Source organism: Mus pahari, chromosome 15, assembly GCF_900095145.1.
Source record: "Mus pahari chromosome 15, PAHARI_EIJ_v1.1, whole genome shotgun sequence".
Lineage (NCBI taxonomy): Eukaryota > Metazoa > Chordata > Mammalia > Rodentia > Muridae > Mus > Mus pahari.
The window spans coordinates 1,245,589-1,271,823 of NC_034604.1; the positions used below are offsets into that span (position 1 = coordinate 1,245,589).

At 45.4% G+C, this 26,235-nt stretch overlaps 1 protein-coding gene across 2 annotated transcripts in view; it reads left to right on the top strand.

Moving 5' to 3' along the window:
* Jcad (junctional cadherin 5 associated) overlaps nt 1-26,235 on the top strand; it is an 89,228-nt gene that overhangs the window by 39,186 nt on the left and 23,807 nt on the right. Inside the window, exons 1-2 of one of the 2 annotated variants that reach the window (XM_021214785.2) lie at nt 8,037-8,139; nt 22,245-22,575. In XM_021214785.2, the coding sequence (XP_021070444.1) occupies nt 22,301-22,575 (275 nt within the window). In that variant the 5' untranslated portion in view covers nt 8,037-8,139; nt 22,245-22,300. Of the gene's footprint in view, nt 1-8,036; nt 8,140-22,244; nt 22,576-26,235 lie in introns of those variants that run through there. The other variant, XM_029547135.1, reaches the window with a different exon arrangement.

Sequence of the window (26,235 nt, forward strand, 5' to 3'; positions counted from 1 at the left end):
GGGACTTGCTTTCAAAGCATCCCTTCAGGAAGCTGCTACAGGTATCTATGCATAGATGGAGGCCACAAGCAGAAAGGAGGAGGCATGCAGTAGGAGCATATCAGTTGCTGATAGCGAAGAATGCAGCCAGTGATCAGGAGAAGGGAGAGGAGCAGAGCAAAGGAAACATTGCCACAACTGGCTGGAGCTCAGAGAGCCTGTCTCAGCCAGATAAGACCCTGAGCACAGATTTACTGTTGTTTCTCTAACTCTTAATGGTGAAAGTCCTCTTTCACTCGATTTATCACTCTTGCTCAGTCATATTCCATATGTACCAGCTGCCTTTCTACAAACTGCTAATCATCTCTTATTTATTTATTTATTTATTTATTTAGTTAGTTAGTTAGTTAGTTAGTTAGTTAGTTAGTTTTTTCGAGGTAGGGTTTCTCTGTGTAGCCCTGGCTGTCCTGGAACTCACTCTGTAGACCAGGCTGGTCTTGAACTCAGAAATCTGCCTGCCTCTGCCTCCCAAGTGCTGGGATTAAAGGTGTGCGCCACCACTGCCCAGCTGCTAACCATCGTTTATTCATGCAAAATTTTTGTTTAGGAAATGTGATTTGTTGTTGTTACAGTAAACAGAACACACAACTAGCATGCAGTCTCTTTATATACACAGCATCCAGGCTCACCAGAAGTCAGTGAGAGGGCAGTGAGTCGGCTCAAAGAAGAATGCAGCTCCACAGTTTTTAAATTTAGTTTTAAATTAATTTTTTGTTCTAAAGTATACAGGTGTGTCTATGTGGGGGTACATGAGTACAGGTGCCCACAGAGCCCAGGGGTGTGGGCACTCTTGGTGTTACAAGTGGTTGTGAGCCATTTGATGTGGGTGCTGGAAATTAAACTTGGGTCTTCTGAAAGAGGGGTATGTTTAGCCACTGAGCCATCTCTCCTGCTACTCACCTCCCCATTCCCCCCCAACACACACATACAACAAAGATTTAAAATGAATTGACAAAGAATTCGAATATAAACATTGTCTGAAAGGGTTTCCACTGGGCTTTTGCTTGGGTAACCTGATTGGTCCCTGGTAGTAACTGAAGAATGTTTGTTACTGTTTTTTATTTGCCCACTTATTTTTGTTTTGGTTTGTTTTTATTCTGGGGATTGAACCCAGGGCCTCACCAGCAAGCAGGCACAGTTCTCTTCCACTTCCTATCCTGGGCCTTATTTTAATGAAGGTGATTGATGGTGATACCAAAAGGTTAATGTGACAGAAAAGGATCAAGTGATAGGCACGCTGAGTTCTGCGGGATCACAGAAAAACTCTGGGTCAGTCAGAAGGTAGAAAGTTCTAGGGGCTGGCCTGATCATCAGCCTTTACTGGGGCTTCCTTCTAAAAGGCAGGGCAGGGGATGGCTCCCTGGTGGTTAATGACATAGCATCATTTCAGAGAGATTTGGGACTTAGTTGCTCTGAGCTGTCTGGCCCCTGACCTAGCTTGATTTACAGCAGGGAAATCCTTGGTTAGGCAGGGCGTGTAGTTCAAAATAAGGGCTTTCGACAGAATAAGGCACTGCACATCTGAAATAAATACCACAAGCAGAAGCAGCTTGGGGAGAAGGGGGTTAATTTGGCTTATATGCTTTATAGTTCATCAGTGGGAGAAGCCAGGAACTCGAGGCAAGACACTGGAGGCAGGAACTAAGCAAGGACCATGGAGGAAAGCTGCTTGCTCAACCTGCTTTCTCAAGCCACCAAGGACTACCTGCCCAGAAATGGCACCACTCACAATGGGCTGGGCCCTCCCACATCAATCATTAATTAAGAAGATGCCTATAGCCAATGTAATGGAGGCATTTTTTCTCAATTGAGGTTCCTCTTTCCAGATAAGTGTCAAGTTGACAAAACCAACCAGCACACTCTATGTGCAAGCATGTGAACAAGTGCACATGTACCCTAAGCATACACACACACAAACAGTGTGTATGTGTGCGTGTGTGTGTGTGTGTGTGTGTATACGTTCACATATATTTTTTTTAAAAAAGTGGGAAAGAAATAAAAAAGGAAAATCCAAGGTGGGCATGCTGAAATGCTACTGGCTTGTTATTTCTGGACCTTAACTGTGACCCAAAGGCTCATGTGTTGAAGAAGTGGGCACCAGCCAATGCTGCTACTGGCATGGTGAAACTTTTGGCAGGTGCGGTAGTTTGTATATGCCTGACCCAGGGAGTGGCAATATTAGGAGGTGTGGCCTTGTTGGAGGAAGTTGTCACTGTGGGCATAGCTTTGAGACACTCTTCCTAGCTGCCTGGAAGTCAGTCTTCTTGTAGTTCCCTTTGAAACAAGATATAGAACTCTCAGCTCCTTCTCTGGTGTCATGCCTGCCTGGAAACTGCCATGCTCCTTCCTTGATGATAACGAACTGAACCTCTGAACTTGTAAGCTAGCCCCAATTAAATGTTTTCCTTTATAAGAGTTGCCTTGGTCATTGTGTCTCTTTACAAGAATGCAACCCCTAACTAAAACAGTAGGTCAGGCCTGGGAGAAAGGAGGTGGGCCACCAAGACCTGGCCACTCCCCCTCTCTTGTTTGGCCTCAAGTAGCCATGACTTGGGAAGTTTTGCTTTACAGTACACTACCCTTCACGCTCTTCTGCCTTAGAAAGGGTTAAAAACCAACAGAGCCAATTGATGATGAGCTGATGCCAGGAGGCAAAGTAAACCCTGTCTGCGTATCGAAGTTTATTGTCTCTGGTAGTTTGTCACAGTGATGGACACAGCTGATTAATACACAGCTTCCATAAATTGCCATAGATGGTTTTGAGAGAAAGATAAGTAATGGGGCGGAAACTTCTTCTGAAGGATAATCTCCTGTCCAGTGCTCAAGTAGAATAATTCAATATCAGACAGCTCCAGATGCATGCCGTGCTCACGGATATGGACAGGCCGGCCGGCCAGAAAGACTCAAGGAAAAGTAATGCCCACCGCTTGACTCTTCCACTCTCATGTCATCTGTGTCTTGCTTTATGTCACAGATCTAACAAGCCCGTCACATATTCTCTTTTCAATAAAAGCTTTTGTTTGTTTGTTTGTTTGTTTGTTTAGACATGGGCCCTCATGTAGCCCAGGATGACCTCCAATTCATTAAGTAGTAAAAGATAGCCCAAGGATAACTGTGAAGGTCTGGTCTTCCAGCTTCTGCTTCCTGGGGCTGTAAGTAACCTTCTTCACATTAAGTTTTCTGCAGGTCTGGAGACTGAATTGAGGGCAAGAATTCTGTGTACATTCTCAGCTTGGAAGGTTATTGGTTTGTTTGTTTGTTTTTAATTACTTGGTTCCAGATTATTATTCAAGGTCTTTGTTTGTTTGCAGTGCTGGGGATGAACCCCAGGGTCTCAAGAATACTAGGTGAGCATTTCACCACTGCCCAGTCAGCCAACTCCCTTCAGCTGGTCACATGATTCCCATTTTAATTTTTATTTGTATTTATTTACCTGTTTGTGTGTGTACATGTGTATTTATATGTGCATGTGTGTTTGGGCATTTGTGTGTGCATTCCACAGTGAGGTCGGAGAACAACTTACTGGAACCAGTTCATTTCTTCCACTGTGTGAGTTCTGGGATCAAACCCAGGTCATCAGGATTGACAGTAGGAGCCCTCACCTACTGAGTCATCTTGCAGACTCCCACATACTTCTTATTTAAAAAATAAAGTCACATGGGGTTAAAAAGTACTGAGTTAGTTTTGATTGATTCTCAGTTGGCTGGTGTGAGAAGAGAATGAAGAGCCTGAGGTACCCCTCTAATGCTGATCACACCTCTGTTCTCTAAAAGCTATGCTGACATCTCTCTATCCCAGTGGGACAGGACACCAGCCAGACACAACCATTCCCAGGAGAGACCAGCACTCCATGGTGTTTCTTAAGAATCTGACAAGGAGTGACAGAATGCAGGCCATAGGTGCTTGGAATGTCCCATCTACCTCTAGTCAACAGCAGCTCTGCTGTGGTGAGTGTTGACAGGGTCTGGGAGCAAGGAAGAGGCTGCTTTCTATGATTAATGTGTAGCCCTATATGGGAAAAACCTGACACCCAGATAGCCAATAATTAAAAATGTTTTTCTTAAGCCTCCTGGAATAACCATGAAGATTCAATTTCTTTAACTATAATCGAAAAGTGTTTACTTTTCCTTAGCGCCTAAGTTCGTGAATTATGGTTTCAGTGTTAGGTCTAGGTCAACAAGGAAAACAGTGTTGTGGGCCTCTGTGTGCTCACACGGTGATGCCAGTGGCTGTGAATTCTCAGTGTGTGTTAAATGCCAATTATTCTGCTAGATTTTCAACACAGGTTTTTGTTTTGTTTTGTTTTGTTTTGTTTTGTTTTTGCCCCCTGGGTCTGGAGATCAAACCTATGGGCTCACAGATGTCAGGTTTGTTAATTAGAATTTCCATTGCTGTGAAGAGACACCATGACCAAAACAACTCTTATAAGGGACAACATTTAATTGGGGCTGACTTACTGGCTCTGAGGTTCAGTCTATTATCATCAAGGCAGGAAGCATGGCAGTATCTAGGCAGGTGTGGCCCTGGAGGAGCTGAGAGTTCTATATCTTGTTCTGAAGACAAACAGGAGAAGACTGATTTCCAGGCAGCTAGGAGGAGGGTCTCAAGCCACACCCCACAGTGACATACTTCCTCCAACAAAGCCACACCTACTCCAACAAGGCCACACCTCCTCATATTGCCACTCTGTGGGCAAAACATATTCAAACCACCAAAGTAGGTATTTCCAGTTTTTGTGCTTGGGCCTTGTCTCTCAAAATTTGCTGTGTTTAGATCTGGAAACTTGAAGCACAGATTCCAGAAACACACATTAAAGAAGAATCTGGTCATGTCCCTTGTCAGTAAATCCCAGGAATCTATTAATCAAACCCTTTCAGTGGTTCCTGGACTAGAGAACCTTCCAGGGAAACTGATATCTAGTGTATAGTAAAGAGTAATGAGGAATTACTGTAACACATATCAATATCTAATCAATTTTTATAGTATTGTTGACACAAAATGCTTTCTTCTCTGTTCATATCCATCATTACTTGCCTTTCTACAAGTCAACAGACAGGAATCAAATTTTTATCAAGGACATTAGTCTTTTCAAATAAATGTGAGACTTGGTAGTGTTTTATAGACTAAAGTAGAAAAAACAGTATCTAAATTAACCAAAGAACACTTTATGGCCATCAGAGAAGAGCCCCGAAAGAAGGGCATGGGAGGGTTTGTTCTAAGTGCTTGAAAAGGAGTTGAATTAAAGAAACAGAATCTGTTCTTTTTTTTTTTTTTTTAAATTTCCTTCTTAAGTATTCTTTCTCTGGTCACTGCACATCTGTCCCATGACTCAATAATCTAAGTTCCTTCCTGAGTCTGTAAAACCTCTTGTCCAGGATTCAGAGGAAGGTGGGGACACTGAGCGTCCGGGCTGGGTGAGCATGTGCTCTCTAGCCTATGTTTATAGCACTATTGTTATGAAAATTCTTTTCCACCAAATTCTATATTTTACAATGCAAAACCAGTGGCTATTTCCCTTTATGTCTTTATCCTCCAACATCAAGTAGATGAGAAAAAAGGAGCTGAAGATTCTGGAAAGTAATGACTGGGAACCTGGGAGTTTAGGAGGAGGCAAGCTAGTCCTTTTAGGGTCAAAATAAAATATATACAGGTATTTTCTGAATTGCCAAGATCTGCCTTATAAAGAAATGGTCTTTAATATAAAACCATAATTACAAACACGTGTGTGCATATAAATGTGCATATAAAACATGCATATTTACATATACTTGTTTTTATAAATATTTTCAGACTGTTTGCTTTTTACTTACTTATGTGTTTATTTGTCTTTGTGACAGGGTCTTGTCATGTAGTCAGGCTGACTTGAACTAATCATCCTCCTGCCTCAGCCTCCTGAGTGCTAGAGTTCAAGCTCTAGATACTTACTGATGTATGTCTGTTTCACACCATGTCTACATACTGGTGGCCAGTGTGAAAACTAGCCGAAGAGACTGTCCCCACCACTTGTCATGATCCCTGGTCTCCTTAAGCCTGTTTTTTGATGATGGCCCATTCACCATCATCTGTTTCTTTTTCAAAGTTTCCCCACCTCTGATCTTGACCCTCTCTCCACCCCACCCCACCCATGCTACTGCCCTCTCCTCCTAATAGTTTGCCTTCTCTTTCTTGTGTAAAACATGGCCTAAGTAAGGCCTTGCTACAGTGCCCTGGAGTGAATTAAGAGGAAGCTAAAGACTTGGAGAGGGCTCCAGGAGGGTCTAGGAAACACAAAAATCCTTGAAATTGTGAAGTTGCCTTCTTTTGAATGGAAGTAGTCTTACTACTTTCCCTAATTAAATGTGCCTTACCAGTCTTTCTGCTAAAACATACTTATTTCTTCCTTTTTAGGTCAGTGTCTTGGTATCTTATCAATGTTGCTTTTCTTCTGCAACTGTATGGCATCTTAGCTCCATTATGAAACTTTGGTGGAGTTGAGCCAGAAATTCAACAACACCATGTTGTTCTCTGGGAAGACACATCTTGATTTCAGTTCAATGGCTGATAAACAGTCTTGCAGAGTGTTTGTCTGCCTGTGGGTAAGACAGAAGCCCATAAGTACAACAAGGATGCAGGTACTCTACACAGAGTCTGTGGATATACACACATTTGTGATTATGGCCTTAGAAAAGAGGTACTTGTGGGTGTGTTCAGAGGCTAATCTTGGTTGTCAACTTGACCACATGTGGAATTACCTCAAGCCGATAGGCATACCTGTAAGGGATTTTTCTTGGTTGGATCATTTGAAATCAGAAGTTCCACCCTAAATCTGGACACAGCTTCTGGTGCGGGTCATGGAAGAAGGAAGCTTTTGCTTTTTTGCCTGCTTGCCGTCAGTCTCAGTGGATAGTTCATCTGTCCTGTTCTTTTGATCCATTTCTTCAGTGGTTTGAGAACCTCCTTCTTCAGGATTCCAATGTAGACCAAAACATCTGAAGCTTTCTAGGACCTATCTTGAAGTCCAGCATCACTATGGGACAGCTGAGACATTCAGTACTGTAAGCTGAACAACTACCAGATCTGTCAGGAATCAGACAATGTTGGATTACTCAGACCAAAGCATGTAAGCAGCCAAATGTATATGTGGAACTTTTTAGATTCTTTTTGTGGCTTATTAGGTTCCTTTTTAGAGAACCCTGATTAATACAGTGCCCTCCAACACAAATTTCTTAGTTCATTGAGTTGGCAGTGGCATACGCTATTGAAACAATCCATCCCTGCATGATGACTTTATAATAAGTGACAAAACAGTTGGTCCTTTGCCTTAGTGGATCTGGGTCAGCCAATGTCCCTGCACTCTCTAATCCTCAGCAATGTTACCGGTTGAGGTCCTCTCTGCTCTCCAAGGTTTGACCTCACCCACGAAGTCTGAACAGTGGTTTGAGCTCTCTGCCTTGATGTTGCAAGAAAGAAACAAGGGCTGGCATCAGGAAACATTCAGCGCGGCTTGAACTGTCCTACCAGGCACCTACTATGTCCACAGCCTGCATGTGGCAAATCCTTTCCCACACTTGTCTTCCTCACCTCTCCAAAGAGGATGGGACAGTGGACCTCCATGGCACCTAATCCCTAAAAGATTAGGCTGCTGTCATATCACTGCTTTCTGCCTTTCATGTCATCGTGTGAGTGTGTGTGTATGAATATGAATGTTCGTATGCATTAGCGTGTGACTTAATATATCTGTGTTCCTGTGTATCGGTGTGTATATGGACATCTGCCCAGGGTTGACACGGTCCAAACACAGTGACAGGAGAAGAGGGGAAAGGATGGACAGCCCTGTGCCAGCTTCGCTGTTCCTTGTTTCTGAAGTGCTTGTCCCAGCCTGGGTCCAGGTGCAGCCTTCTCCCTCCAGAAGCCTGCTCCCTAAGGAGGGAAGGAACCAAGTCAGGCGGTGGGCGGAGCAATGCTGGGCGGTGGGCGGGTCCGTGCGGGGCGGAGGGCGGGGCGTGCGAGTGTGCTCAGAGCATGCTCCACCCGGTAGTCGCAGGCTGGGTGGCTCGTGCTGGTCCCTGCCGGCCGAAGCGGCAGCCGCCGTGGCGCGGGACAGTATGCGGGAACCGGTCGGTAAGTCCTGGCAGCTGTCCGTTTGGGTCGCTCCTACGGCGTCCCGCGGGCCCCGCCTCAGCCTCCCGCGCGCGTCCCAACTTCTCTAGCCCGGATATCGTTGGGTCCCTGTCTTGGCGTGAGGGGACGCCCGCGCAGCGGGTGGCAGCCCGGTCCCGGTCCCGAGGGCGGCAGTCGCAGTTCAGGTGCCCGGAGTGGGGAGGAGGCCCGGCTGATGTTGGCTCCAGAGAGCGCGGGTCTCGCGTGGGTCTCCCCCTCGTTCCGTGCCGCAACCCGGCGGACCCTCCATTCCAGGACTGACAGTCCGGGTTCCCACGACGCCTTGGCCCGCGGGACCCGCGGTGGGACAACGGGAGTGGCCGCGCCCGCTCCGGTCCCGGCCCGGCCCCACCATCCGCTGGGGAGTGGCTGGCAGTCCGCTAAGCGGCTCAACGGGATGGAGCCGCCCGCACCCCCACGCCCAGACCAGCACAGCCTCCTCGCACCATCCCCAGCCCCGGTGACCCGGGACACCCCCCTCCCCCGGGACCCCGGCCTCTGCTGCACCCGAACCCTCTTGTGTCTGGCCCAGGAGGCTGAGCGCCTCGGGCTCCTCTTGGGGAGAAAAATATCTGGCGGGGAACTTCAGCCAGCGCAGCCCGGCCAAGCCCTGGCCAGGTCTCATCCACACTCTCTTGTGGTCTCCCTGCCCAAGTCTGCGTGGCCGGCCCTGGATGGACCACACAACTCCTAGGCTTTTCCTGTCTGGGACAGTTTAATCTGTTTCTCCTACAGACTCGTGTTTTCTTTCTTTGGATCTTTGCTTTTTTTAGAGAAGCAAAGATAATCTAGGGATTGGGACTGAACATTAGAAGATGGGAGGAGTCCTGAGGGGGAGGCGAGAGGTGGGATTCTGGCACCCAGAAGTACTCTGCATGTGAGATACATAGGGAAAGTGGACTAGATTCAGTGGTGTACGCACAGCCCCAGTAGGTAAAACTCCAGGAACCAGTCTTTGTCAGGTGGTTTTAGAATTTTAGATGGCTGGGTTGAGACTATCTAACAGGAGCCTACCTACAGAGGACTCTGGGAGTCTTGTGGAGGTTCCATTTCATAGGAGTTGTTTGGACTTTTTCTGTAAAATTGGGAATTTGAGAAAATTCCTTGGTTTTCCACAATATTCTGTGTCTTTGGTCTTTCCTTGATAGAAGGTCTAATTCTTTATCACCTCTTGAACAAGTTTCCTGAAGGTTTTTCCCTGTTATTCTGGGCAGAGCACAATGGGGCAAACTTTCACTTCCACTGCAGTGGGCAAGCAAGTATTTGTTGAACAGAGGCCTTTAATCTGTGGGCCTTCCTCCTGCAGACCCTGTGCTGCTGATACTGGGAGGTGAGAGCCCAGGCAGCTCAGGGACTTAGGGAGATAGGGGAGAAGAAGTCTGGTGTAGGAGAGGGAGAAGTTTGTTTTTCCAGCCACTTGGAACACAGGCCACGCCTGAGCAGCCACAGCTCCGGAGGGCCTGACAGGCTCATCAGAGTTATCTGATAACTCATCAGAGGTCACGGCTTCCAGAGGCAAGCTGGGTATTGTTCCCACTCTATAAAATGTTAACTGGCCTTTGGAGATATACAAGAAAAATAGATACAGGTCAGTTTTTCAGCTTAAAAAAGGCACATCTAAGAAGATATTAGAGATCTGCTTTGTGGGGTGCAATTTAAAGATAAGTCCTGCATATACGGTGAGCACTGAAGTGCTGGAGTCAACAGCTCCTGTAGGTCCAGAGCCCCTGGCTTTGCTGGGAGAGGCATCTTCCTTAGGAAGAACAGTGAACAGGGAGCATGGTCGGAGGCCAGTTTCTGTGTTAATGAGCTTGGCGAGACTTGAAGGTAATTAATCTGGAGAGTTTGGAACATAGTGTTGGGCTGAAATGACTGTTCTGTTGTGTGTTTTACTTGATAAGCCAAGACTTTATCTCTGAACCCCCTCCGGGCTGAGGCTAAACCCTAACTGAGTTCCCTTTGGTTACAGCAGATGTTAGTTTACCTCTTGGTGATGAATGCTGAGACACCCCAGTTTGTTCAATCCAGAATCCAGGGAAAGGAAGGCCCCCCTTCAGGCTCTCGCTACACCCTTTGACACAGAATAGAGCCCATCCCCTGTTATAGTAGTTTTCGCTTGATTTGAAGGATCTTGTTTAAAACATATTTATCACTTTTATTTTCTACAAATACATTTCCTGACAACTTTATATAGATGATGTGATTTAGCTACACAAAAAAATTATTGTCAGAATACTTTCTTATGAGTCTGGCTATGTTATGCTTTTATAGCCTGGCTCTTCTGCATAGCCATACTGTTATGAGCAGGTGCCAAGATATATGTCAAAGATGCCAGGAAATAAGAATGGAAGCCAGCATCTGCTGGGGAGGTGGGGAACCAACAACTGACCCCACTATCACAGCGAGGTCACTGGGAACTATTTTCTTTCTTTTACTGAATTACTGAGTTTTGCAATGTTTTGCAACTTTTGAAATAACTTCATGACTTTTATAATTAGTAAGTAAAAATTACATGAAATAATTTGCGCTCTCACACTTTTATAAAATGTTGCTGCCTTTTTATTCTGGAGATATTAAAATTTAAAAAAAAAACACAGCTAATCACTAAAAGTGTAATCAAAGCTGTCCTGGGACAGTTGGCGAGATGATATGAAATTAAAAACTTTCAAACTATTGCAGACTTTATATTTCCCCCAACAACAACAAGTTCCAGAGGGTTAAAAAACAAAACAAAACAAACAAACAAACAAAAATGTACTTGTTTTTGTCTTTTCTTAATGACATGTTATCTTTCAGAAATGTTACTGAGGTTCTTAGGGTCTCATAAAACTGGAGGTGACCAAAGTACTAATTGTGTGACACAGAAGTTAGAGGTGAAAGGAAAGGGGTATGTGTGTGTGTGTGTGTGTGTGTGTGTGTATGAATGTGTGTTTGTGTATGTTTTGTGTGTATATATGTGTGTGCGTGTCTGGGTATGTGCATATACATGCACAAGTGTGTTGTGTGTTTGCGTGCATGTGTCTGTGTATAAATATGTGTGTCATGTGTATGTATGAGTGTTTCTGTGTATATGTGTGTGTGTGTGTGTGTGCCTCTGATCTTAATAGCAGAAAAAGGAAATGGAGAGTTAGAAGAGGTAATACTTGTTTTAAAAATTAAGCACATGACATTTGACACTGTGTTCCCCTTTCCTTTAAAAATCACTTAGCACCAGTCCCACTCACCGCCATTAACAGCGTTCCAAGACATTTTAAAAATCTTAAACCAGTTTTCCATCTGTTTTTTTTTCTTGTCACTTTATGAAAAGTCAGTTCAATGATGCTTGTTTTACCCAAACAGTTACGCGTACTGAGTGCGCGTGTGTTCTTCTCAGCTTCCGTAAGTTGGACAACTTGAGAGTACCCTGCCATGGCAGGTTGTCGCACTGGGAGCTATGGAAACAAGTTTGTGAGAAATTCTCTCAGGACTTAAAATGGAACTGTGCAGTTATTTATTTAATAATTAGGATTAGCGAGGGCAATGACAGACTTCTTGTTCATGATAAAACACACTGCCCCACCACTGGAGGAGAAAACTTTACAAATGCACTTATCCTTAACAATGTAGCCCATTCTGGCTTTTTTTTTTCCTGTCTTGCCTATTTACCCCTTGTTTAAAAACAGCACTTTGTTGTATATTAATTACATAATTAGGCCTACACGTTGTCAGTTGAGGAAATATTTACACTGAAGTGCCAACAGTTTAAGGGACCAATTACATCTTAAGTGTGGAATGTCAGTGAACACAGCTGAGGAGTTTGGGGGTATTTTTTAGAGTGAGGCATTGTCTATGAGAATGTTAGAATGTAAGTTGTCATCTTGTGTTGGGTTTCATCATCAGATCATGTGACTTGAGGCTTCAGGAAACAGGTGAGGAGCCTTTGACAAATGGAACACTTGCCGTATGCTAGAACCTCATATCATTTCTTAGTTCCTTATTCTTTTTCCCACCATTTCTTTTATGGCCATTGATTCTTTCTGATATGAGACATATTTTCAAAGATGCCTACAGTTAATTGTACCTAATAATACTTTATTTTAAAGTTTTTTAAAACTAGAATACAAACTGAAAATTACAAGAACCAGCCATTCATTTATCAGACTATTAAAGCTTTTAAAAATCAATATTGTTAGTGGTGAGCTGTGTTAGGAGCTATATTATTCCATATTAACAATATAAGTAATCATATTAAACTAATAACTTACACTGATATAGTTTAAGTTACAGTATAATGTGCAACCAAGTTCTGCATAATGACTATGTGGGTGCTGCTTTAATGATAAACTAGTATACCAGGCTGGAGAAATGGCTCAGTGGTTAAGAACACTTACTGCTCTTGCAGAGAATCCAAGTTCAGTTCGTTACCCCCATGTCAGCTGTGACACTTTTCTGTGCCTCATATAGCTGAAAATACAATTTTACTTGTTTGTGCAAACTTCAACCCTTCCATGTATTTAATGTCCCACTAAACAGACATTTAATTCAACATACTTTCATGAATATAACTTGTATAAATAGCATTGAATGTATATGTATGCACCTCTGCTTATGTCATTAGAATAGGTCCCAAGAAGTGAAACTGTAGTCCGTAGGGCGTCAGAGGTCTTATGATGAATCATGTACCCATGCTTGCTTTACTTTACTATAATAGAACCTAGCTGCTGTGATGAATCGTGTACCCATGCTTGCCTTGCTTTACTATAATAAAACCTAGCTGTGTTGTCACTGCTGACCTGCCAGCTTGCTTGCCTCAGCCTCCCGTTGGCTGTGATTAAAAGCAGTTATCATAAATTGGGCTCCTAAGCAAGGAACTATCCATTTGCACACACACCCCTATTTAAAACACAGAGTTCTATACCACCCTCAGCAGCACACATGCTTTTGCAGATGTTTGGAACTGAAGAGGTATCTCAGCAGTTTAGAGAGTGTCCTGGTCTTACAGAGGGTCCAGGGTTCCCAGCCCCCATAACAGGTAGCTTGTTTGACACCCCCTTCTGGCATTCTGAAGGCACATATACGTGTACACATGCACATAAATAAAACTTATGTATTTTTTAAGCTTTGATAATCTGGGGTGTGCTTGGTCACAATTTGGTTTAATTTGTATGTCTTCAACAATCTGATTTAATTTTTACTTTTTTGATTTTTAGATGAATGAATTTCTCTCAGGTTTTTAATCAAGCATTTGTCTTAATATTCAGGTCATATTCTAATAAAAAATTTAGAGAAAAGTTCTGGTTTTGGTAATGAGTTTATTGATATTCTGTTCCCTTCCCTGTCTTGGGAAGATTTATGACTATAAATATAAAAATAGAATATTGTTATTTTTACAAATGAGAAGAAATTGGTAACTCTTAAATGGCATCCATTTGCTGCCCTGTGCTCCAAGTGATGGGACTTTGCATAATTGAAATAATACCACCAGCACTGTAGCGTCCTCACCATGAAGGGTTTTATCTTTATCTTTTCCAGTGCTCAGAGCCAGCACACCTATTGTCCTGCGTACCCTGTGCTAAAGAAGCACACTATTGAATTTAGGCTAGAATGAGAGTGCTGTTTGGGATGGAGAGTTGCTGGTTGCTTGTGTTCAGTGTAAGGCCATTTGCTTCTGCTCTCTGGTGTGGCCTCTGCGTGGGTGCTAATGAGGCCAAGGTCAGAGGGTCTATCTGCATATGACCTATTTAGCTTTGTTCCATGTCATGCCACAAACTGGACTTTTTTTTCTTTTCTGTGCCCAGCTGACTGGGAAAAAATATGTGTTGTTCATCACGAGAGACAGCTTGGAGGGAGGCCCTGAATTCCCTAGCTGTGAAGAGCTTAAGTTGTTCAGTGTGCTCTTTCAGGGGTCTAAAGCCCTGCCTTTCTCCTGCAATGTCCCAGGATCCATCTGGACATACACACACAGACACAGACACTCACACACACAAAGCATATAACTCATACACACATCTTGTACATACACACAACTCTCTCAAACTAAACATACACAATTCATACACTCAGACACTCTCATACAGATTCTTTCTCACATACATATATTGTGAACCACACAACTCACACACTAACATGCTCTCCTCTCTCTCACACACATGCTTTCTCACATACACACAAGTCACACACTCACATATAGACACACACTCTTTCACCACACCCCTATACTTGTACTGACACAGGGGTTGTAAGCACAGCTCTGTCCTAATACAAGGACATTGTTATCTGCAGCTTCCTATTTTATAATTCAGTCATTTGAATGTTAAGGATACAGATGATCTAGAACTGAGAAATAAGTCTCAATAAGTTGGTTTGAGTCAGTGGCTCTCAATCTTCCTAATGCTGTACCAATCCCAACCATAAAATTACTGTCATTGCTACTTAATAACTGCAATTTTGCTGTTATGAATTATAATGTAAATGTTTTTGGACACAGAGGGTTGCCAAAGGGGTCACAACCCACAGGTTGAGAACCACGGGTCTAAGTAGTCTCACTCAGCTTCTTTGGAGGGACAAAAAAAATGATCTTTGATTAAAAAAATTATTCATAGTTATTGGGAGGAAAAGGAAAATTTTGGGAACGGGTGGTCCCTTAGTTAGGGTTACTATTGTGATGAAACATCATGACCAAAACTAACTTGGGGAGGAAAGGGTTTATTTCATTCATAGTTCTTCGTCAAAAGCAGTGAGGGCAGGAACTCAAGTGGTATAGGGCCTGGAGGCAGGAGCTGGTACTAGGTGATAGAGGGGTGCTGCATACTGACTTGCTCTCCAAGGCTTGTTAAGACTGCTTTCTTACAGAACCCAGGACCACCAGCCCAGGGGCACCATGGACAGGGCCCTCCCACATCAATCACTAATTAAGAAAATGCCTACAAAGCTGCCTACTGAATCTGATGGAGGCATTTTCTCAAATGACACTTTCTCCTCTCTGTTGACTCTGGTTTGTGTCAAGTTGACATAAAACTAACCAGCACAGGTTGGTTGCATCAAAATTAAATTATTTATCATCTTCTGAAACGATAATTCTATCTACAAATGTTTTGACTGTTGACTCAGCTACATTAGTGTAAACTGTTCGGATTTCCCCCTGCTCGAAAGCTTACTCCTGTTCCCTCTCCCAGGGAGTGGCTTTCTAGCTGCTGCTCTGCCTTTCCTCAGCTCCTTCCCTTTTCCATCAGGTTCGCCACACAACAGCCCTATTTCCTCACGCCCACTGACAGTTCCTGGTCCAGATTGTCAGCATCCCAGGTAGCAGTGGTCGTTTCCAGGCAGATGCTCTTGTTCCCTGTAAGAATGCAAGGCTGTTGTTGCTGCCTCTTCTTGTCTGGCCTGGATGTCCTTCTGGCTTGTGTGCTCTTTTTTGGTTTTACTTCATGGGCTTACTTAGGGAGAAGCTGAAACCCATGGTGACTTAAGTGGCCTGCTGTTGAACAGTGTATTTCCAAGTAATTCACTTTCTTGAGTATCTAGCAATTTGCACGAGTATTGATTAATGCCATGGAGACAGTCAAGTGAGAAATGGTGTATATGTGGAGAGCAACAGGAGCCTCCTTCATCCTAAGCAGTAAAGGGGGGGGTCTTTTAAATGCATAGTTGTCAGCCTGGTGCTACCACATGTTTCTCCTTCCTTGTCTGTGCTTATTTATTATTTGGTAAATCAGGAATCTGGTTAATGGTAGGGAGGGAGATATAAGTGGTGGGATCTAAAGGTTAGTCTGAACTTCCATCCTAGACAGACCTGGGGAAATCTCAGAGCTGCCACTTAGAAATTGGGCATCCTTGGACATATAACCTTAGTACCCTTATTTATGAAGTGTAAATAGCCATGTCTACATCAGGTTCTTCTTGGGAATTCAAAGGAAAACATGTATACTAGGCAGCAAATTTAGTCTCTGTCACCTGGCAGTCACTCACAGTGTCCGTTCCATCATCTCCCTGGTATCCAGGGATTGCACACTTACAATGCAAGGCTCATGTGTGCCCCTCTCAGGTTTATTGCTATTTTTAAACTATTTTCATTATTTTTAAATATATGTATGCATGTGTGTGTGCATGTATGGGTGAGTGCATGTGAGTGTAGGTGCCTTTGGAGGCCAGAACTGTTAGATTCCACAGAGCTGGAGTTCCAGGCAGTTATGAGGCACCAGACATGGGTGCATCTTCTTGGGTAGAGTTTATTGGGGTTATAGGACAAGGACAGTAAGAAATACATCAACTATGAATGTGTTGTGGACCTACCGGAGGCTGTTTAGAATAATTAGTCCATGGCTGGTCACAAACATTCCCAAGGGGAACACTGGGATGATAAGATGTAAGCTACATCTCATGAGTGAGTCACAAGGCCCAGAAAGGAACCCTGGCTCCTCAGCCTTCTGACTTCTCTAGCTCATCTCCCTTCTCCACCTAAATGATACCCTGCATACTAATAAGTGTTTCTTTTTTGGTACCATCTCATGAAAGCATAATTTAAATCAGTCCTATAGCAGTAAACAAAGGATGTTGGGGCTAAAGCCGGCCTTCCTTCCGACTCAGTGTTGGTTTGGTTTCTGTGTTTGTTGTCCATTGAGATGGAAGGTTTGTTTTCTGGGATTTTGCTTGTTCTTTCTTTTCCTCCTCTTCTTCCTCTTCTTCCTCCTCCACCTCTTCCTCTTCCTCCTCCTCTTCCTCTTCCTCCTCTTTCTCATCTTCCTTTCCTTCCTCCTCCTCTTCTCTCTATTTCTTTCTCTTTTCTTCCTTCTTCCCTCCCCCTTCCTCCCTCCTTCCTTCCACCTTCTTCCTTTTAACATGCACTCTCACTATGTGGCTCTAGCTGGCCTTGAACATGCACAGACCCTCTTGCTTTTCTGTTTCCCAAGGGCTGCACCTGTCTTCTTTTTTTTTTTTTTTTATAAGACTTATTTTTTTTTATTTTATGTGCATGAGGTATTTTGCCCACATGTATGTCTCCACCACATGTGTACCATGCCACGTCCTCCAGAAGAGGCTGCATGCTGGCTGTTCCAGTCAGTGGTGGTCAGCGACCCTCAGGTTCAAGCTGCACTTTGCTCTCACAGAGTGAGTGAGCTGTCACTGCTCTTAACTGATGAGCCATTGCTCCAGCTTGCTACAGTGGCCTTTAAAATCTAAGTTTTAAATGTATAGAAAACAGGAATGAAATTCCAAAAGTTTGCATTATCTTAACTATTCTTAGACTATTAATTATATGCTCAGCATAAATCTTTTTACACAAGAACAGAGAATTTTTACAAACCAGTTTCTCTTCTTTGTGTGTGTAGCCTTACAATGTTTGTTTTAGTGAAAGGCTTATTTGGCTTAGGCCAAGTTGTGCAAGAGCAAACTTGGGAAGGGCACATGACTGAAGGGCCCATGAGGAGTTCACTAGGCCAGCTTGTCCTTGTCAGATCACCCCTGATTCCTCTTGTCTACACAGGGATACCTCGGAGCCTAGCAGCAGTGACTAAGTCTACAGCCCCCCTTTCTCTCTTGGGGTCAGTGGCAGACCCATTTACATATAGGAATTGAAGCTTGGATATGAAGACCACCTAACACATGAATGCATGTGTCTCTGACGTCACAAGCACACTTCATATCTGCCCTCTACCTCTGCTGCTGAAGCAGAGCATGTGTAATAGATTCTCTCTGAGATGAGAAACATCTGGACTCTTATCCCCCAATGAGGGTCCCTGGGTCACAAGTCCCTTCACTAGATGAGCAGCTTCCATTGTGGTGGAGTCCCTCAAGGAGTGCTGGAACAGAAAAGCCCAACAGATATAGACACAAAGCTTCTTGGTGGCCTTCTGAAGCAGACACCAGAGTAAAGTAGGCTCGGCTACATGCTAGCTGTGCTGTTCAGTGGTCAGGGACCCTCAGCTTCAAGCTTCAGTGTCCTCACAGAGTGAGGAAGGAAGAATTGATTCTTCCTCCAGGTGTGCTCTGAAGATCAGAAAAGCAGCAGCATGTGGCCGCTGTGCCATCCACGAAAAGCCACATTTGGTTACGTGGGACAACTCTGTTTGCTGTTAGAAGGTAGCAAGGGACTTGTTAGGCCATTTCTCCATGAGAAATTCCTATTGAACTATTGACCACACCTGGGAGATCTGCCTTGCACCCTGACCATCAGAGGGATGGCATCCACATGGTTTTCTTCAAACAAGTGGTTTGTGAAGTTAGTGGGTAAGTAGGTCAGATTAGTAGCAGTCTTGATCACTTTCTTAGATATTTCCATACGAGTGCTTACTTCAAGAAAATAAAATATATTAGTTACTAATCGCATTGCTGTGAGCTAAAGGAGAATAACTGGCCCATGCTCCTCAGGACGCACTCCACCATGGCAATGGCAGCCCCATGCTCCTCAGGACGCACTCCACCATGGCAGTGGCAGCCCCATGCCCCTCAGGACGTACTCCACCATGGCAGTGGCAGCATGCAGCCGCAGGTGCACAAGGGTCATGGTGGGTCAAGGGACAGAAAACTCTGGCAGAACAGAAGTGGGTGGGACTGTAACCCACTGGACTCACTGCATATTATTCCTCATTCCTTACAGGCCCCACAGTGCCTCTCAAAATAACACCAACAATTGGAGAAAAGTGTCCAAAACACAAGACTAGGCATGTGTGTGTCAGAGACATGATAGGAGCCCCCCTCCCCCCAAGGGGTTATAGCTCCGTGACATGGATGAAAGCACGTTGACTGGAAAGAGACCCTATCCAATCTCAAGGGATTGAGAAGGCCTCTGGAAGATTCTTTCTTAGAACACATGCCTGTGAATGATATCTCACACTCAAACCCTACCATTAGTCAAAAAAGAAAAAAAAAAAGTCTTTTTGTTTGTTTGTTTGTTTGAGACAGGACTTAACACTATATCCCAAGCTGGCCTAGAATTTGCTAGATAGCCCAGGCTCGCCTTAAACTTGGGATAGTCCTTCTGTCTCAGTTCCCTGGGTGCTGAGGAATGAGCCACCATGCCTGAGTAGGAAGAAATGTATTGAATGGACTGGCTGCAAAATAATACCAACTACAATCTGGGAAGTGTTTTGGGTTGACTACTTTCCTACTGTCTGTTCAGCTAGACAGTAAGGTCCTTACAGACAGAGAATATGTGTTCTTCATTATTAGTTTAGAGCTTGGTGGATTCTGTGCTCCTAGGAAATATTTCTTAATGTTTCCTTCTTACAAAGCAATATTTTCTTCTTGGTTACTTGAAGAGGCTGAGTATCTAGTATGCACTGATGCCAAGTGAGGATGAGGTTGGAAATAATGATATCGAAAAAGACAAAAATAGCAAAGGTGAAAATGACAGTATGGCATAGCATCTGTCTGATGTGTATGTGTTCTTATTGGTTCCAGAACAGTCCAGGAAGCCAGGAAGATTGTTTGCTTCCATTTTGCATGTAGGAAGGCTTGGGGTGGTTCCTCACCCACTTCAAGGATCACATCTGAAAAGGGCAGTTCACCAGCCCTGGAGTGTGTCTAATGCTGTGTTAGTTATACTCTCAACTTTTCAGGTTACAAAGCAGCTTTGATGACAGCAAGAGCCTCGGTGTAGGTCAGGTTTTATCATGCATTTGTCTTTATAGCCACCTCGAGTGGTGCATGAGGGATACTATTTAATGCCCCAGACTGGCAATGTTGGTATCCCAGAACTAGAAGGAAATGGAAACTCCTTGGGTGCCTGAGCCCCTTCTTCAGCACCTCACTGGTCTGTCTTGGAGGCCACTGCAGTTCATGTGTTTATAGCAGAGAACTGCTGCCTCTTAATGCAGCCTATCCCATTGTGAATAAGAGTGACGTCAAAGAAGCTAGCCAAATGCATCAGGCATCAGAATAATAGTGTACGGGAACTCATGAGGGGAGGGGCAGTGCTCACATGGCTATGGGAATGAGGCGGAGGCTATGGGAATGAGGCAGAGGCTATGGGAATGAGGCAGAGGCTATGGGAATGAGGCAGAGGCTATGGGAATGAGGCAGAGGCTAAGTTGTGAAGAGTACACCTAAGGGGCAGAGTCTTCCAGGAACCTGCATGGTGGTAGTGCCTTCAGGGTTGTGAGTAAGGCCTGTGGAGAGGCCCTTGGCTCCACCCTGAGCACTGAAGCCCGAGCTCTACTCCCATTTGCTGTGAGTTGCAGGCCCCAGAGAGAAAGATAAGACTTCTGACGTCAGAGTTCCCTTGACCTCAGTCATCTGAGGTCACTCTGGCTTAGATGAAGCTGGATCTCTTCTGAAAGTCCTATGCCTTAGAGTGGGTTGTTGTCCCATTGAGGGTTTTCTGAATATGACTGTAGTGCATAGGGGCTGGGATGATTAACCAGACCCCAGGAAGACAGCGGCCCACATGACAATATCGTGAAAGGGCTATACTACAGGCATCTCCATATGAAGTTGCAGACTTGTGGGCATGGGGCACTTTTCCTGGGCCACCAAGAGTCTATCTCTAAGCCATGATTTTACTCCTGAGGTCACCACACCCAGAGTCCGCTTAAAGTGACAGGCTTTCCACTCCCATATTGACCTATGCAGTGTATCTGTCTAACTGCTAACTCTTCTTCCAAGCAGTGTGCCAGTGACCCTCGCTCATCTGTGGGTCCATTCAACAAGCATTCCTGGGAAGCATATCTAGTGCTGGATGCTGGGGATGGAGCCATAACAAATCCTTGGCTAAATAGCCTTCTCCCACATCCACACAGCCTGAATTGTGCTGTGATCCCTTCTCTCTAGTCCTTAGCCAAGGTCCTTGCTAAGTTGACTTGAACTTAGGCTTGTTCCCACAATCCCTCTTTGCTATATATGTGAATGGCCTATTTGTGACTCCCTCAAAACCATAAAGTGGTGGCAGGAATGATGGCAGGGATTTTTCCATGAGGACCCTAATTTCCAAAGCTTTCCAACCTTCAAAAACTAAATGGACACCATGGACAGTTGTAGACCTACAAAGTATGACCATCCCCAAGCCAACCGGAGATGGCTCTCCTTGTGTGCTCCAGTGGGTGACATGTGCCCAGTGGTCAGCAGAAGAGTGCAGGGACCCAGGCAGGGCTCCCATCGGCAGGCATCATTCTCACACCTGCACACTGGCCAGCATGCATTTCCTAACCATTGTTCCTGTGGCTACAGTGCCTCTTTTCCCTCCACCAGTGAGGTAGCTGGGGACAGAGCTCCCTGAGCCATGGCGCCCAGGTCAGGGCTATCCCTAGTCTTGGTGAATGGCAGCTTCACCTGCTCTGACCTCCCTGAAGCTCTTCATTCCCTTTCTTTGATCTTCTTGCCTTTAGTCCAGTGGTTCTCAACCCATGGGTTGTGACCCTTTTGTGGGGTTGGATGACTCTTCACAGGGGTCTTCTAAGACCATCAGAAAACAGATATTTACATTATAATCCATAACAGTAGGGAGATTATAGTTATGAAATAGCAACAAAAATAATTTTATGTCTGAGGTCACCACAACATGAGGAACTGTATTAAGGGGTCTCAGCATTAGGGAGGGTAAGAGCCACTGGTCTAGTCATTAACATAGGGTAAACCTTTAAATATGCTGGTCTCTGGGCCAAATTTGTCTGTGGCCACCCTTGGATGAGAGATGGAAAACTGTACAGAATCACTGGGAAGAGATTTGAGTCACAAGTTTTGCATGGACTCAAGCTGGCCTGGTAGCACATGCCTGTGATTCCAGTGCTTGAAAACTGGAGGCAGGAGGATTCTAAATTCTCAAGGTGAACCTAAGCTACATAGTGACATCCCATCTTTTTAAAACAAGGTCTAGACATCTATCCCTGGCAAGCCTTGAACACCTCCTGCCTTGCCTCCAGAGTGCTAAAAGATTGATTGGCACCAAAGAGTATAACCTGCAGATGTGGCAGCACTTCCTGCTGTACAGTGTTGCACCCTGCTGGCTTCTTCTGGAAGGACCTGGATGCTGATATTGGGTGGCACAGCAAATGCATCACACCTTTTCCATGTGGATGCTGAGGAGGGTGGGTGTCCACTTGGTACAGGTAAGGGACTGTTCATAAATGCAGCTCTCTTTGTTGTCTTTTCAGTGATGGGTCCTGCCACCATGACGGTTGAAGCTCGTGAGGTTTGATGACGCTGCAGTATGTATAGTGTGGAAGATCTCCTGATTTCTCATGGATACAAACCAGCCCGAGACGCTGCAGCACCATGTGAGGACAAACCAGAGCGAGGCAGGTCAACAAGGACAGGACCCCGAGCTGGCCAAGGCCTAGTGAATGGGTACAAGGATGGTGCTACAGCCCATACCCACAGTAGGACATCCCTGGGGGCAGGACATGTGAGCAACTCTGAAAACCGCAGCAGAAAGCCAAGAGGCCACAGGGAGCACCAGAGCACTTGTAAAACTCCTGAGGCACGGTAAGCTTTGAGTTGGCCCAGCGTTTTCCTTTGACTTGGGAGTTTGACATTGGGTTATATGTAAGTAAATCAACTCTTCCTGTTTGGCTGCATTGGGAGAGAGAGAAAGAGAGTCAAAGATAGGGATGAATTTTGCTTGGCCTACATTTGAGATCTGAGTTCTGGTGGTAGTCAGCACAGAGCTGGGTAGCAGACCTGCATCTTCCCCCCAGCCCCCATAAACAGTCTCTCCAAGGCAAGCACAACGTCTCCTGGCTCTGATTTTCTTCCCTTGTAAAGTGCTTGGCCACATAGGAAGCATCCTGGAGCTTTGTAGAGCTCGTTCATGCCACCCAGCACAAGAGTGCCATGTACTTCAGTAGTATGTAGAGTTCAGGAAGTTGGAAAGGAGCAGGTGCTCCTCTGTTTACATGTTCACATGTAGCTTTTGACCCATCTTGCCTTTGCACTTATATTGTCCCTGTATGGTTGTCCCATCTGAGCACAACTATACCTGTGTGTATGGTTCCTTATGAAAGAAAAGGGGGGTGGGGGTTGGCAGGAGAATGCTGGTGAGAACAGGAATTCAGCCACCATGCAGCGGAGTCTCAAACCCAATGCCATCCCTCCATCAAACACTGCTTATCTTGAGACAGTAAAGTAGATAGGAAGCAGGGTTCTGGGTGTGCAGGGTCAGAGGGGACAAAATGACAGAAGCCAGGGTCCAAAGCAATAAACATGGTATTGGGTTAAATGAATGGGTAAGAATTAGTCATCTGTGGTCATAGATCACTTTTCAAGAGAAACCCTTTTCCTAGTTGGGCCCCAGCTTCCAGACTGCAATGGAAGGGACTTTGTTTGAAGAGTATCCAATGCCTTGACTGTTGGGCAGCACAGAAGCATGCAGGGCTCTTCCTGCCTTGTGTAGTAAAGGCAGGCATACTTTACATTAACCACTGGGGTGAGCTCAGGAGGGACTCCACGCTGGAAGGTTAGCAAGGGCGCTTTCATAGCCTTGCTCTTCAAAAGTCGTATCTTCGTGGGATACTTCTTGGGCTGCCGTCCATGCTCCTCTGGAGACATTCTCTCTGGGGGCTTCTGGAGGGGACTTCATACCCGCAAGTTGGTTAAGAGTTACGAGAACTTCACTGCCAGGCAAACTTGGGCTTGATTTTCTCCTGTCTCCTCTTCTTTCTGCTTTAGGGCTTAATCTGTCTTTCTTTCTACTTGAGTCACAAGGCAACAAGATTGGCCTGGACGCCTGTTTCTTCCATTTCCTACAGAGTGTGAACTGCACACACAGTGCTTTTTTGATTTAGAGAACCCTTTTGAACACTGGACTTCGGGCTTTCCCTTCCTTTGTATAGGAGCAAACGCCTGAGCTCCCCCAGATACCCCTTCCCAACCCTATGCAAATAGGCACAGTCTCATGTAAGCAGCCTCTGTGTTGTGAGCGAGGTGATCAGATGATGAGCTGTGTGTCACACTGGTGTGTTTTCATGTGGACGACAAAGAGGCCTCTCCTGTGTGTTGCTGAGATTTACTGATTAACCCAGAAAGTAAATAGTGGCTCTTGGATAAAAAGAGAAGATATAGAGAAGAAAAGATATAGAGAAGAAAGAGAAAATGCATGTGTGCGTGCAGAAACTCCTGCCCATGCAGGTATTCCTGGATGACCTGAGAAGGCACCTTCTTCCATTGGTAGCCAAATGATACTTAAAACTAGGAGGCATGCCATAGGAATTGTTTCCCCATCAAGAAGATGTTGCTTTGGGAGGAAGTAAGTGGGTGCCATAGTGAGCAACTCAAACAGCTCAACCTAGAGATGAAGTGAAGCCCAGCACAGCACTTACAAATCCTGCATCTGAGTGACTAAGTGCTGTACTCCCAGCTCCCAGCTCCCAGCCTCTGGTCCCCTGACAACTGTATCTGTGGGCTTGTAACTGGTTCTGTCCCAACAGTGGCCTCTGCTGGGCTGGTCCCCAGGTCTGCTGGGCATGGGGGGCTCAGGATGTTGAACTCCAAGCTTGGGCAAATCACAAGGCTCATCTAGTGTCTCTCCCTCTGGCTAAGGACTGACGTACATGTTTTCATTGTCCCTACATGTTGAGTTAGGCCCACAGCACCTGGCTACCATTCTTGGCAAGGTAGAGGCCAGTGCATGTGGAACCTCAGAGTGAGCACGGAGGCCCCTAGAGTGAGCACGGAGGCCAGCCTGTTCTATTCTGCCAGCTTGAACAGACACAGGCAGGGCAGCGATGTTGTTTCATAGAGGAAGAGCAGGAGACCTAGTGAGTGTTGGTGGCTTGTCAAGGGCTACTCTGGGTAGCAATTGAGGGGACCTAGAAGCTGGGTATCTGTGGCTGGCACCCTGCATCAGTGAAGGTCCTGGCCATACTTCCAGTGTGAGAGCCCTCAGCCTGTGAGCTCTTCTTCCAGCTGCCAAGTGCTGCACTGCCTTCACCTTGTGTCCTCTACCCTCTTGGGAAGGTGTGGCTGAGTCCCTTCCTGTCAGTAGGCACTGAAGGGATGTATGCTAGTACCTGCATTAGATAATGTATACAGTCCTGCTTGTCTGTGGACACTGTTCAGTTATGTATCAATGCAAGGAAGAGTTGCCTACAGCCTGGCACTCAACTGGAACATCAATCAAGGGCTTCTCTAGATGTAATTAGCAAACGTGCAAGGAGCTTGTTTCCTAACCTTGAAGGCATTGCCCAGAGCTCTCACCGCTATTAGATCAAGTGACACTGAACAGTCAAGACAGGAATGATTAACAGTTTTCGGAAACACAGGTGAAGGGATGTGTGAACTTGCTAAAAAGCTTTTATGTTCAAGTGGCAAAGATGGGGCCAAGAGTCAGTTCACACATGTGCAATTTATCCAAATTAGTGACAAGAGATAACTTGCTTTCTGAAGCTCTATGTCTGGGACTCTGCTTCTATAGCTGGAAAGCATAGACAATAGGCTCTAAGCCCCAACTGTGTGGCCATTCTCAACCTCCAGCCTGGCTCTCCTGTCATGATGATGACCCTGGCTTCCCAGCAGGCCCTGCAGATGCCTCCTTGCCAGACAGCCTGCCTTTCCAGCTGCCAGGGCCCTGGCCTGGCTTAGTCACAACTGAGTCCTCACCTACTCCCCAGGCTCTCCAGGCCCAGCAAGAGACTCTGCCTTCCCAGCACCACTTCCGCAGGTCAGCCCCATGGTACCTTTCTGCCCTGACTTCTCTAGCATGTCCTCCCAGCCTCTGTCCTTGCCTTGTCCTGAAGGCTGATGCCTTATCTGCTGTATCGGCAACCCTATTGCTGGCACTTGTGCTTCATAAATATTCATTCCTTAACAAAGTCATCATGCTAGCCTGGCACTATGATGTCCAGGGATTTATCTAAGTACTTCAGCATGTCAGACTCTTCTGGGATAGGTGAGGGTCTCGGCTGCATTGGACTGACAGACTCTTCTAGGATAGGTGAGGGTCTCGCCTCCATTGAGCCTGTCAGACTCTTCTGGGATAGGTGAGGGTCTCGGCTGCATTGAGCCTGTCAGACTCTTCTGGGATAGGTGAGGGTCTCGCCTCCATTGAGCCTGACAGACTCTTCTGGGATAGGTGAGGGTCTCGCCTGCATTGAGACTGACAGACTCTTCTGGGATAGGTGAGGGTCTCGCCTCCATTGAGACTGACAG